General features: G+C 37.6%; 1 protein-coding gene across 1 annotated transcript in view; it reads left to right on the top strand.

Moving 5' to 3' along the window:
- The first annotated feature begins 324 nt into the window (after positions 1-324).
- LOC139711862 (arrestin domain-containing protein 3-like) overlaps positions 325-15,292 on the top strand; it is a 144,972-nt gene continuing 130,004 nt past the window's right edge. The window contains exon 1 of the mRNA XM_071623712.1: positions 325-832. Within this exon, the coding sequence (XP_071479813.1) occupies positions 683-832 (150 nt within the window). The 5' untranslated portion in view covers positions 325-682. The remainder of the gene's footprint in view (positions 833-15,292) is intronic.

Genomic DNA, 15,292 nt, shown 5'->3' with positions numbered 1-15,292 from the left:
TTTCTTATTTGAATATTCATAAATATTCATGAATATCCATGATAAAGAAACCGATGACGGAGACGTAGCGAACCAAATAAAAACATTTTTTAAACGTCGACGACGACGTTACGTTGTTACGTACGTTTACCCAAAAGGCTCCTCACCCATGAGCGTTCCATACAACTGCGCAAAATAGACTTTATGTACAGCATAGACTTTACACGCGATTCCGGCTGACTTCAATGCGGGCTCAGTAGTAGCTCGTTGTTAGCTACACATCCACCCACAGCGCGCGTACAAGGTTAGGTCAATTTTGCATGCTGTCAAAGAGTAGCGCACGCGCTTCTATACTCTTTGCTTGCGATCGCATTGTGTACGTCTCGGTACGTATACACGTACGTATAGCCGGTAGCTAGCTGCCGAGATCAAGCCGAGTGTGTAGCGTTTGAAAATGTTAGAGAATCTATTGTAAAGATGGACCAAGTTGATAGGCTGAAGAAAATGTATATACGGCAGATATTAGATAACATATGATCAGAGGAATAGCTGGTTATCTCATGGGGACTTCTTCAGATCACATGTTATGATAGGAACTTTCCTTTGGGTTTGGCTTCGAGTCGTAGGAAACAAGAGGTCATCACTCATCAGATTCTGTATCCGTTCGCACGCCGCGGCAATCCCATTGCTGTGCTAATGCAATATGGTGAAACTAAAGGACTTTCACGTTGTGCTGGACAACAACAAGACAGTCTATTCTGCTGGCGAATTTGTATCCGGACATGTCGCTGTTGACCTGCGAGGGGACATGAAAATGCGAGGAATTCGAATATATATGCGTGGTCTGGCAAAGGTGAGATTGTCTTGACCTATAAATGTTAGAAGTTTAAGAACTAGCAAGGAGGTTCAAGAAAGGCATGGATGGAGTCACAACTGTCGTATTTTCTTTGAAGCCAGGGTGGGGGTGTTTCATGATGTTTCATGAAGTCGAACTTAATTTAAGATTGACTAAAATTATGATATGTCACTGGTTTCCCTGTTCAATTTCATTTAGGCTAACGTTTAAATCATCATCCACTTCAAATTATCAGTAGAGTCTATCTTTACCGGTAAAGTTTACAGAATATCCATTGATATTTATGTTATCTTTATTCTTGTACTACTGGTCTAGAGTCCAGCTAGATCTAGACTAGATGAGAATGTCAAACGCCAACGGTTAGGCCCTAACGTTAGGCCCTACATGAAAAAGGTCTCCAAAATCTTCATTTTTATTTAATAGAATGTTGAGCAACATTGAAGACACACACAGCATACCATAATATTTAGTCAATCTTAAAATAATATAAATTTTAAGTTCAATCTTGTGTGAAATGCCCTCCATGTTCAATGCCGCCACTCGTAAGTACAGTATATACCAAAATAAACTTTGCGTTAAATTTACGTGTAACGCAAGCGCCGATCGGTACTGCGTTAATCTTTCTGCGTTACAAAATTAACGATCACCGTGCGTGAATGATCGTTACAGATCGTTACAGATCGTTACTGTGCGTTACAGATCGTTACTGTGCGTTAATTTTTAGATCTTGCGTTAGCGGACTTGTCATGTGGACTGGCAAGAAATCTCGGAAATTGCGAGACTCGGAGATGCCTCGGTTAAGTAGCTGTCGTTCGTAATATTTACTACGGACAATTTCCTGCCGGCGGAAGGCATTTAAATAGCGATATCAAATACCGAAAAGATTTTGTAGTTGAGCAGAACTCCCCTGGCAATGTCGTATTGTCATGGTCGTCAAATTTGTACTCATGGGCGCAGTCAATGGAATCGGGCAAGTAAAAATTTCGAAGCCACATTTTTCCCCACAGCCAACATATTCCATCGAACATTGAACCCATGAAATCACGCATACGCAAGCCTAAAACTAACGCCGACTGTCTAACGTTAGCGATGTCACGATTTCAACAACGGTCAGACACTTACTCAATTCAGGAAGGTGCAAAAGTCCATTTATATTCCAATACACAACGTGTGTCTCGCCGAATAACTGGTGGTAGTGTGTGGTGACAAAGCCGAGTATTTCGGCAGTAAAAGTAGCTGCAGCAGAAGAAAATGTCTACCACTTTCTGCTCGCATTATTACACTGCCAGCAGGTGAGTCAAGTGGTGACTTGATAGGCACGCTTCACATGAAAGTTTACCCAGAAACATGAAAAATCCCACGATGCCAAGGTGCCAGAGTGGGGAATGGGGAGGGGTGGAGAGAGAGAGATACCAATCAACAGAAGAAACCGCGCGTACTGGCGCATTCTCGGAGGTCATGAACAGTCTGGGGTCTTGGAGATGAACAGAGAAGGAATGTTTAATTAAAGATAGCTCAAGTCGAAGACCCAGGATTACAAACGTTGATTGTTTTTTTTTTCTCCTTTCATTTATCATGCCTTCACGTTTAGAAATGGTTGCACTGCTCCTTTAAAAAAAAAAAAAAAAAAAAAAAAAAAAAAAAAAAAAAAAAAAAAAAAAAAACTCTCCTGCGATTTTTAAAACGTCAAACTTACCATGAAAGTGTTACTACGTGTAATACAATAGTTAATACTATACCTATTGCTTTAATCATACAATGTATCTGTATAACACAAATTTGACTACCAATGACAATAAAAGATACTTGTATTTGTTTTGTGTGGAGATTTTTTTGTCTTTATCCTGACTAGTTCCTATGAAATTTCTAATGTTTTTACGGCAGCATCAACAGCCTAAAATAAATTACTGAGAGATTTATAGATTATGAAATTTTGGCAACCATCCATTTGAACGTCAGGCATGAAAAGCTCCTGATATTCAGCAAAAACAACTCAACAGATCAGAGACAAAGTTCCTTCAAATTTTTGAGAAGTAGCACGCAGATTTGCTGGGCGTGGTAGGGTCCATGCTTTGAGATCGTCACAATCGTGTTGTCACCAGGGAGGTGGAGTGTCTCTCTTCCACCTCCCTGTTGTCACCGAGTATCGGGAAGTTCCCACAAACTCCAGGATCACCCCTCCCTGCCAACTCCATGTTGCTCCCAGGGAGGCGGGAAGAGTCTCTTCCCACCTCCCTGTTGCTCCCCAACGTGCATTGTGAATGCGTGGCGTTTCTTGTCACCGTCAGTACCCGAGGCTGCTTTGTATTTGTCTTGGAATATTGATTCTTCTTGTCATAACATGAGTGTAGTAATCGTTTTGCATGGCTATGTAAAAAATTGTGATACAACGTGTACTCAACTCGTCTTTGTGATTTTTTTCTTTCAGTCCAAAAGGAAGACAAAAATTTTAATAGTATCATGACGTTTGCAATTGTTGGAAAGGTCTGCTTTTGATAACTCACAGACTACTCAGTAATCACCCTTGTTTTCCCGCTCCCAGGCCCTCCAATTTTATTGAGCAATCCACAAGCGCGCGCAAATTCCTTTGCCATGTGGTTTTGCCAGCCAGCTGTCGGAATGTGCTTTGAAGTTACATTTCAGCCTGGCCTGGCTGGCATGAATGGGTGTCGAGTTTCAATCAATACCTACTGTTGTTTTATTCTTGTATTTGAACATGTCGTTTCACCTGACAACGCACGGAGATCGGGAAGGTGTAGGGCCAGGGAAGAGGTTTTTGTTGTGTGTTGCAACCTAATCCGGGCAATTAACCCCAGAGGGCAATTACCCCCCCCCCCCCTCCCCCGCTAAATACTGGTTAATGGTAAGGTTAGAGTAAAGATTAGGGTTAGGTTTAGGGTGAGGAGTTTGGGTTATGGTTAGGATTAGGGCCAGGGGAAGGGTCCGGGGTAATTGCCCAGGAAGAAAAGAGGGACGCGCTTTTGTTCTTGGTCAAATCGATTTCCTAGGTGATGCTGTGGAGCTAGAAAGGAACAAAAAAAGCAATTATGATGTCTGGCGTACTTCCGGGACGTCTTATTTTTCTTGCACTCTGAAATTTCCTATTGTTTGGCGTTATCAATGTCGTTAATTGTTATATAGTTACCCTCTTTCGCATTATAAACTTAAAGTCCATAGAACATTCATACGCATTAAGATCACACTCGAAAAGCTATACTGGTGTATAGTTTGAACACAGCAAAATGAAATAACGAATATCCCGCAGATTTACCAAAATTATGCGTCATGTGGGTCCATTCATTTTCTTTTCTTTTCTTTTTTCATTTGTCTTCTTGTCAATGTGGGGGGTATAGATTCAGGATATACTTTTCCTTTTCCCCTTTCGGCCCGGTGCGATTACTCCTGGTGCTGACATTCTTTCTGCTCGTCTTCTGATTATACTGTTGTTGTAAATAAATGCGCATGGAGCCCCAGCTGTATCGCAAAAAAAAAAAAAAAAAAAAAAAAAAAGTCTATCTAAAGTTGACCTTCAAGTACATGTACTTAAGTAAAATCTGAATCAATTAGCCATGGTACGGGTTTGCGGTTTCAATCCCCTCGAAGCCCGATATTTGCCTTTAAGCAAGACACTTTATCCACAAAAGGCCAGGGCTCCACACTAACTTTTATTTCGGTGGCCCGATCGGGCCACCAAAATGATTGATTTTTATTTTTTGGTGGCCTGAAAAGAAAAACAAACAAGCAAAACTATCGGTCCTACTAAACATAGAAAAATAAATATCAAGTATTACTGAAGTGATACAGGTACCCACGTCTAAAATAGGGAGAAAATTTAATCATCTTATACCGTTACTCTGAGTTCTAAGATTTCGCAAATAGGCTTATAGATTATTATAAAAGTTGATGCCTATTAAATTGGTCAAAATTTACGTTTGAAATGAGAAAGTGGGAGCATTTGCAGACATTGTAAACATCTGACATTTGTTTTAGCATCGTAAAGAGCCAAAAAATTACCGTTATTTATTTCTGGTGGAAATTCAAGCAATCATTCAACATTTACAAGTATTTTAACACCTTCCGGAATGTAAAACCAAGCAACCGACATTCATTCTATCATCTTACGGACCCGAATATCATCCTTATTCATTTCCGAACGTGAAAGCAAACATCCGCTCTTTATTTTATCATCTAACTGAGCCGATTGATACCGTTTATAATTTCCAAATGTACAAGCAACAATCTGTTACTTATTTTAGCATCGTACGGAGCAGAATATTACCGTTATTCATCTCCAAATTCAAAAGCAAACACCCGACATTTTCTTTATGATCGAAGGAGCCGAATGTTACTGCTGTCCACTTCCGAAAGTGAAATGAATCATCTGACATATTTCAGCATCGTACGGAGCCGAATGTTATACTGTTTTTCACATTCAAACGTCATCCGACATTACATTTACCATCAAACGCAACTGAATGTTATTGTTATTCATTTCGAAATGTTAAATTTATAGCAAATGTCTGATATTTATTTTAGCATCTTAATTATGGAGCAGAATGTTACTGCTTGTCACTTCCGAACGTTCAAGCAATCATCTGACATTTATTTTGGCATCTTCCGAAGCCGAATGTTATTGAGCACTATTTACTTTCGAACGTAAAAGCGAACATTCGGCATTTCATCGTCGTACGGAGCTGAATATCACTGTTATTCATTTCCGAACGTCAAAGGGATCATTCGACATATATTTTAGTATCTTCCGGAGCTGAATGTTATTGCCATTTACTTTTGAACGTAAAAGCGAAGATCCAGCAATTATTTCATCATCGTACTGAGTTGAATACTATTGTTATTCATTTCCGAACGCCAAAGCAAACATTCAACATTTATTTTAGCATCTTCCGGAGCTGATTGTTATTGCTATTTACTTTCGAACATAAAAGTAAACATCAGACATTTATTTATCATCGCACGGAGTTGAATACTATTGCTATTCATTTCCGAACGTCAAAGCAAACATTAACTTCACCATCAAACGCATTTAAATGTTACTGTTATTCATTTCGAAATTTAAAAGCAAACATCCGACAGTTATTTAGCATCGTATGGAGCAAAATATTACTGTTATTCACTTCCGAACGTAAAAACAATCATCTGACATTTATTTCAGCATCTTCTGGAGCCGAATGTTATTGCTATTCACTTTCGAAAGTAAAAGCAAACATCCAACATTTATCTCGTCGTTGTACGAAGTTTATTATTATTGTTATTCATTTCCGAACGCCAAAGGGATAATTCGACATTTACTTTAGCATATTCCAGAGCTAAATATTATTATTATTTACTTTCGAACGTAAAAGTAAACTTCCGGCATTTATTTTATCATCGTATACGGAGTTGAAATTCATTATCATTTATATCCGACCGTCAAAGCAAACATTCGACATTTATTTCAGCATCTTCCGGAGCCGTATTTTATCCCTATTCATTTCCGAACGCAAAATCAAATATCTGACATTAATTTCAGCACCGTACGGAGCTGAATCTTACCACTATTCATTTCCAAAAGTATGAGCAAACATCCGACATTTATTTTTGTATAATACGGAGTCGAATATTACCGTTATTCATTTCCAAAATTAAGAGCAAACATCTGACATTTAATCTAGCAGCTTTACAGGCCTCGAAATAGGATTTTGGAGGGGCAAGGCCATTTAGAAAAGGGCACTTTTTCCAAGAGGCCAGGGCACTTAAGTCAGTCAGAGGGGCACCAAGGCCACATTGGAAAGGGCATGTTTGGTGTTAATGAAAAAAGAAAGAAGAAAAACAAACCGAGAAAAACAAACACACACACACACACACACACACACATACACAGTGCAACACACAACAAAAACCTCTTCCCTACAGCTGTAACACATTCCCGATCTCCGCGTTTCTATCAGGTGAAACAACATTTTTTTTTTAAACAGGAATAAAACAACAGTAGGTATTGATTGAAACTCGACACCCATTCACACCCAGGCTGCCATGAAACTTCAAAGCACATTCCGACAGCTGGCTGGCAAAACCACCAGGCAAAGGAATTTGCGTGCGCGTGTAGATTGCTATGATTAGTCTGTGACAGACAGTTCATGACCTCCAAGAATGCGCCAGTACGCGCGGTTTCTTCTGTTGATTGGTCTCTCTCTCTCTCTCTCTCTCCACCCCTCCCCATTCCCCAGTTTGGCACCCCTTGGCATCGTGGGATTTTTCTTTTTTCTTGGTGAACTTGGAGTTCACTGTTTACTCTATCTGAATATGCGCTGCCTAGCTAGTACAGTACTCGCGGCCGCTGCGCTGCGGAGGCAGTCGGGACGGTAAAAGCCGGTCGGGCGTACATGTACGTACACGTCGTCTCGTATATATCTCGGAAAGATACTTTGAGTTTGAATCAGATACATCGGGACGCGAGTGAACCGAAGGTATGATATTTGAGATCAGGAAAGTTGTTCAAGCTTATTAAAGAGACTTTGAGAAAGGGCATATCATACGTCATAAATAATAACTTTCATTCTAAAAGGGCACCACGGCCCCAAGAAAAAGGGCACATTTTTTTTTTTTTGGCCGTAAACAAAAGGCATTGCGGCCAACGAGAGGGGCACCGACGGCCATGGCCGTCGGTGGCCGTCGGTTAATTCGAGGCCTGAGCTTACGAAGCCGATAGTTACCGCTGTTCATTTTCAAAACTGAAGGCAAACATCCGGCTTTTTTTGGTGGCCCGGCGTGCGTTTTTGGTGACGCCGGTCGCAAATAAACCATTCGCGAAATCGTGATTCGATTCGCGAAAAGACTCCGCTAAATCGCTACACTCGGCAGGGGCTACGTCGTCCTTTCACCAGGTCTCGTTACAAAACCAAAATCTCGTGTGAGTTCTTGCGTTACCTATCGTTAATTTTAACGAAACATCGTTAATTTGCGTGAGGGATCGTTACTCATCGTTACTCATCGTTACTACAAACGTTAATTTTCCCGATCGTTACTTTGCGTTACTAACGATTCAGGTGAAACCGCTTGCGTTAATGAAACGTTAATGTTGATTAACGCAAAGTTTCTTTTGGTATATACTGTATTTGAAGCATGTGGCATCTGCCGCGCAGATAGTCTCATTGCATAATCATCAGCCACTTTCTGAGGAAGATACTTTGATCTAGGATCTATGTCTTTGTGATGGTAATTTTTTTTCGCCATCCCTACTTATAAAAGATAGGTGATAAATAATGGTAGAGACACGGGGATGCGCTCGAATAAAAATTTCACAAAAAATGATGAAAATCAAAAATCAAAATGAAAATTACTTGACTGGCCATGCCCAGCCACTAATCTGATGAGTAATGAGCCCATGATTGGTACAGCCTAGTATTCTTTGACACACTGAAGCCAATAGATAATTCACATCCTCATGGAACCCCTATGTAGAGGAGATCCTAGAGGCTAGAGCATGATCTACATCATGTGACATCATGTTTGAAAGATGCAGCCTGTTATACCTCTTCAAATTCACAGTAAACAGGGCAGCAAAGACTAGTACATGTAAACCTTCACAAAAAGTTTTTGATCTTCATGACCTCTTGCCAAACTAGAATCTAAATTTCAAGCTGGAAATTAGCAGGCGAGTTAAGACGTCCTCATTTTGGACCGCACCAGTTGTTGCGCCCGCACTGAATGGTGAGCAAGTGCAGTTGGTCATGATGTTCAATCAACAGCAGCCAGATTACAAGTGACTAGTGAGCTCACATGCACAGAGATAGTTACATTAATAGGCAAGTCGAAGATAACACGCGCGTTTCGTTTGGGACATTCAGAGATTTTTATGACCTGAAAAATAGTGTTAATGGCATTTGATCATATTGAACTTTATCATGGTGATTGATATCTAGGAGAAGTATAATCATGTAAAAAATTGAGAAAAATGACCTTGACGATTATATTCTAGAAGAGAAAATATGTGCCGTTATGTATGGGACCAGAAAAATGTTTTTTTAAACATTTTTTTTTCAACCTCAAAACTCTCTGAAAGTATTTCATTCTACAACTTGCAACTCACTGTGATGAAAGTCACAACACTCAAGATTATCACAGGTAAGTTTCATGTCATTAGGCAAAAAGCTCTAATTACAGGTTCTAATTAAAGACAGACATGATGTCCCCCACTTTGTCCCCCATTCATTTAGTGTGTGGAGAACCATGTTTATGGGTATTTTGCATAATTATTGCGGTAGAATCAGTTGAAACTACTCAAATACTGATCCAGATTGTCAAGGAAACAATATTCCCCAAATATGTGGAGAACCATGTTTATAAATGGGTATTTGCAAAATAATTTTGCAAAATACCCATAAACAAATGTTTGCATAATTATTGAGGTGGAATCAGTTGAAATTACTCAAATACTGATCCAGATTGCCAATGGAACAATATCCTCCAAATATTTACCATCATAATCATATTCAATCATATTCTATATTTTTATGACCAACCCGAGTATGTATGCCCTATTTTTATCAGGAAAGTTACCTCTAAAAAATTGAATAATGTAAAGTGTTTACTTCCATTGATGAAGGACAGTTTGCCATTTAGTTTCAATAAAAAACAACTTGACACAACAAATATTAATCTTAACAGATAAGCAGTACCTGCTGCGTTGAATTTCAGTACGGTAATCAAATAGATGTACAGGGTTGTATGATGTCTGTCTAGCAGTCAGGTCATTGATTTGAGTCAAACCTCAGTATGTATACCCATGAATTTTGTTGTGGCTACTATTGAAAACTGAATAAGGACACTTTGTGTATCACTTGCAATAAAAAGACATTTTACTTTTTTTTTTTTTTGATATCACAACCATTTCAAATTGGATATCCATCAAATTAACTTTGAATTCCTCTCGTCTTAGAATTGTATGCTCTTTAGTAATTCATCTGGTTTCCAGTCATCTCATAAAATGTTGAAAACTGAATCCCCATTTTTACAAAACTATACCATCCCTTTAAAGCTGATTTTCATTGTGTATTTTGCCATCTTCCCTTCCCCTTTCTGAAAATTGTTCAGTCAAGTACAATGTACATGTATTGTTTCAAGTGTCTATAACTCAAAAAGTAGCTACAAAGTTGGGACACTTTCTTCAGGATGATTGACCATTTGTGTACTGAGAGACCTTCCCAGCTATCTACATGCATTCAAAATGCAATATATATGAGGATGTCCCATACGTAACGCATTGTCCCATACGTAACATTATTTCAATGCCTAATAGAAAATATTTCTTTACGGTTTTTTCTTTTTTTCTATGGTATTTAATTTCTCTAAACAATAAATTAGAACTTTTTAAAAGGGCATTCAGATAACCTTAGCAATTTTAGAAAAAACCTAAAAAAATGACCTCATTTTGTTATGTATGGGACATCTCATGATAGGACACGAGCTAATTTGCATTACCAATTGCATAATCCCTAAATTTTCATACCAAGTTAAACTAGTTGATGAACTTCTTATGTCCACATATTAATCAAATATCATTTGCTTTCCTTTATGAATTTTTATAAATGTCCCATACGTAACGCTGTGTTTTACATTCATGCAAATGAAGCCCTTGAAATTTGCATAAATTTACATAATATCATTTTTTCCTCCATGGAAATCAAAACTTCAACTCATAAGCTTCAAAATGGTACCAAATATGTCAATATTGAGCAAAGATGAAATTTTGCCTTCTAAGGGGACCTTATCTTGGACTTGCCCTAATACTGTCAGTCTTGCCTCCAGACAGCGCTGTGCCATGATTGGTACAGCTCAGTACATGATTCTTATGAGAAATAATGTTGACGCGTGCAAATGAATGAAGTTGCATTACAGCGCATACAAATCATGTGTGTGTACCAATCAAGAACGCGCTGTACCAAACATACACCAAAGAAGGTAAAATAAAAAACATTTTTTTTTTTTTTTGCAAATTTGTTATATAATTTTTATATCTTAAATGATATGCATAGAATGTCATTTATATTGACACACAATGTGATACACAAAAGATACACTCAGACTTCATCTATTTTGGAACTAGAACATGAAAACCCTTATTTAGTGTACCAACTTTAGGCACATTACTTGTAATTTAAAGAATTATACTTGAAGATTATTCCATATCAGTTTTATTTGTCAGAATTTAAAGTGGAAAAGGGATAAAACCGGCTTTCCAGGAGGGTACAGTTTTGAACACTTTCACGTGGTACAGCTCTGATTTACACTTTTGCACATAGACAATTTCTGGAAAGGAATGACCTTTGTTTAATGTGCTTTATCATTAAGTGAGATTTCGTTTCATTTAATAGATTTTAAACAAGCAATATGTAGCCAACATTAAGTTAACGTTCAAAATGAATCTTCAGATTGCTCAGCAAGACGATGGCATCAAACCCCGTCATCCACGGCACAGATGCACCTGTGGATTTCTTGTGTACATCAATAGAAAAGTGACAACTATTTGAATAATTACAGCCAGTTGGAACTCCATCTCTTGAAACTCCTTGGAACTATGTAGGAATACACGTGTAGGTATTTTGTTCTTCACAGGCTACTGCTACAGGGGAAACTCGGTATAACGAACACTGCTATAACGAGATATCGGTTATAACGAGGAAATTTTCTCGGTCCCAAATTTCCTTCCACACAAGTCTATGTAAAATGCTACTCTTATAGCGAGATCGGCTATAACGAAATAACTGCTATAACGAGATAAATTTTGTGACTTCCAAACAAAGAAAAACATAGTAAATCAAACCTGCTATAGCGAGGTAAAGCAAAATGCCTTCGGTAAAGCTTTACTTCACCCGTGCTATCATCTTCCGAGATTGTAAAGCTTGATGCGCCAAAAACTGTCTTGTACACACATAATCATTTTCTTCAATGCACTCCAGCTAGCACTGCATGTTGTACGTGTGAAGTGTGTGTGTGCACGCACACTGATACATGCAGAAAATGTGGTGGGACGGCCATATGTATACACGACATCATCATGACGTTTAGCAGGTGTGAGGCAATCTGATGCTGTGATTGGCCTTCTACTTAGGGAATTCCCCGTCTTCAAACACACGCAGTCATAATGTACATACAGAATGTGTCACATACACACACAGCATTGTGCATACCATATATTATTCAAGCTTTCCACACAACACACACCCATACGATAACCATGCACATACCAATCCACAGACGATCTTGATACAATCGCAAGCTATATAAATTTACAAATTCAAACATCTACAATTAATAAGAAACACATTCTTGATATTGGATTTCCTTGGCAAAAACGTCTCCTTACCCATAAAGGTGAGTAATTCCCTCACACACAATATCAAGTTTTCAGTATTGATTGAAATATGATGGGTAGTCCCACATGTGCAAATTAATGTCATTATTTTATGCCTTCTTTTATGCCTACTGATATAACGAGATATCGGCTATAACGAGGAAAATGACTCGGTCCCGACCATCTCGTTATATCGAGTTTCCACTGTAGCTCTCAGTAGATCTAAGTAATAGGCCATGGGCTAGTGGGGGTCAACGTGCACCCCCTCTGCACTTACAATTGTAACATTCGTTGTTGTTTCCATGTAGCCCTTGGTCTGGAGAGTCAGAAAAGTGATGTTAACAAAAAAAAAGTTGGGTCCCAAGACCTGCCCCGTGACGTTTTGTGACGTCACTTCCGGAACGACCTTTTCGCGAATACGGGGGAATACAACAGCATTTGGGTATTATCCTAATAAAGCCTTTATAAATAATGCCTTTATTTTTCGTTGATAACCAAAGATTTTGGTATTTCTAGATTCCTCAGAAGATGGGAAATATGATGCAAAGCAAAGTTTGGCAATATAAGCCCTCAAGTTTGTCGTCAACGAAATGGGCAACAATGTCGACCAAATTCAACAAAATTTTACAAAATTTGTGCAATTTTTCAAGTTTCACCCTTTAAGTTTGTATATTTTTGTGAAAAATTTGTTATATGACTTGAAATTTGGTCTGGATATTAAATGAATATCCCTTTTTAAGAAAACAAAAGATTTTGGCCTAATTGTAATCCGATCTTCTTCTGTAGAGGGCAAGTCCAAGATAATGCGCGCGTTACGTACAGTGTATGGGACATTCAGAGACTTTTACGACCTGAAAAATAGTGTTAATGGCCTTTGATCATATTGAACTTTATCATGGTGATTGATATATAGGAGAAGTATAATCAGGTAAAAAATGGAGAAAAATGACATTCAGAATTATATTCTAGAAGAGAAAATGTGTGCTGTTACGTATGGGACCAGAAAAATGTTTTTTTTGAAAAAAAATTTCAACCTCAAAACTCTCTGAAAGTATTTTATTCTACAACTTGTAACTCACTGGGATGAAAGTCACAATACTCAAGATTATCAGAGGTAAGTTTCATGTCATGAGGCAAAAAGCTGTAATTACAGGTTCTAATTAAAGACAGACATGACGTGTTACGTATGGGACAGTTACGTATGGGACTCTTTGTCCCCCATTCGTTTAGTGTGTGGAGAACCATGTTTATGGGTATTTTGCATAGTTATTGAAGTAAAATCAGTTGAAACTACTCAAATACTGATCCAGATTGTCAAGGGAACAATATTCCACAAATATTAACCATTCATAATCATATTCAATCGTATTTTCATATTTTTATGACTAACCTGAGTATGCAAGCCCCTTATACCCCATTCGCTTAGTGTATGTGGAGAACCATGTTTATGGGTATTTTGCAAAATGATTTTGCAAAATACCCATTTAAACAAATTTGTGCATAATTATTGAGGTAGAATCAGTTGAAATTACTCAAATACTAATCCAGATTGTCAAGGGAACAATATTCCCCATATATTTACCATCATAATCTTAAATAATATTCTATATTTTTATGACCAACCTGAGTTTGTATGCCCTGTATTTTTATCAGGATAGTTACAACTTATACTAAAAAAATTGAATAGTAAAGTGTTTACTTCCGTAGATGAAGGACAATTTGCCATTCAGTTTCAATAAAAAACAACTTGACACGAGAAATATTAATTTTGATAAATATGCAATACCTGCTGCATGGAACCCCAGTAATTGAGTAGATATACATTGTACATGATGTCTGTCTAGCAATCAGGTCATTGGTACGAGTCACACCTCAGTATGTATACCCATGATTTTTGTCATGGCTACTACTGAAAACTGAATAAGGACAATTTGTTTATCACTTGCAATAAAAAAAAAAAATGATGCAAGAAACACTAATTTGAAGTAACATCTTCATTATCATCACATACATGTGTTATACAATACTGCTAAACGTAGCTAGAGCTCTACATTGTGTGGTGGACAGTACCCAATACACTTGTAGTTGAACTGCAATTTTTCAAACTGCTTGTGTATTCAGTTTCAGTACCCTTTAAATCAGAGGTCTCTACTTAAAGGGACTGCATAGTTCTGGTTCAGATGGTAATTCTGATTTCAACTTTTACAAGATAACTAGCACTTCTTCTATGAAATATTTAAATAGCATACAATTCTAAGAGGAATTCAAAGTTAACATGACAAAAATCCGTTTTGAAATGGCTGAGATATCCAGAAACATGGTGTCCTAATAAAAGGTGGGTCACATTTTTTATTAGGACCATTTCATTTAACTTTGTATTTGTTTGTTTTTTAATATCTCAGCCATTTCAAATTGGATCTCCATCAAATAAACTTTGAATTCCTCTAGTCTTAGAATTGTATACTCTTTAATAATTCATATAATTGGTTTCCAATCATCTCGTAAAATGTTGAAAAGTGAATCCCCATTCCTGCAAAAACTATACCATCCCTTTAATGCTGATTTTCATTTTCTTTTTTTTTTTGCAATCGCCCCCTCCCCCTTTCTAAAAACTGTTCAGTCAAGTACATGTATTGTTTCAAGTGTCTATAACTCAAAAGTAGCTGCAAAGTTGGGATGCTTTCTTCAGGACGATTGACCATTTGTGTACTGAGAGACCCTCCCAGCTAGCTACATGCATTTACATGCAATATGTATGGGGATGTCCCATACGTGTCCCATACGTGACATTATTTAATTCCCTAATAAAAAATATTTCTTTTGCTATTTTTTCTTCTTTTTATGGTATTTTACTTCTCTAAACAATAAATTAGAACTTTCCAAATGGGCATTCAAATAACCTTAGAAATTTCAGAGAAAACCTAAAAAAATGATCTCAATTTGTTACGTATGGGACATCTCATGATAGGACACGAGCTAATTGCATAATCATTTGCATAATCCCTAAATTTTTGTACCAAGTTAAACTATTTGATGGACTTCCCATGTCCACATATTAATCAAATATCATTTGTTTTCCTTTGAATAAATATGAATTTTTATAAATG

Source organism: Diadema antillarum, unplaced genomic scaffold (genome assembly GCF_040938485.1).
Source record: "Diadema antillarum isolate AM-2024a unplaced genomic scaffold, OU_Dant_1.0 seq00001715_RagTag, whole genome shotgun sequence".
Classification (NCBI taxonomy): Eukaryota; Metazoa; Echinodermata; class Echinoidea; order Diadematoida; family Diadematidae; genus Diadema; species Diadema antillarum.
Note: the sequence above shows the minus strand (reverse complement) of the source record. Positions and strands in the feature narration are given on the sequence as shown.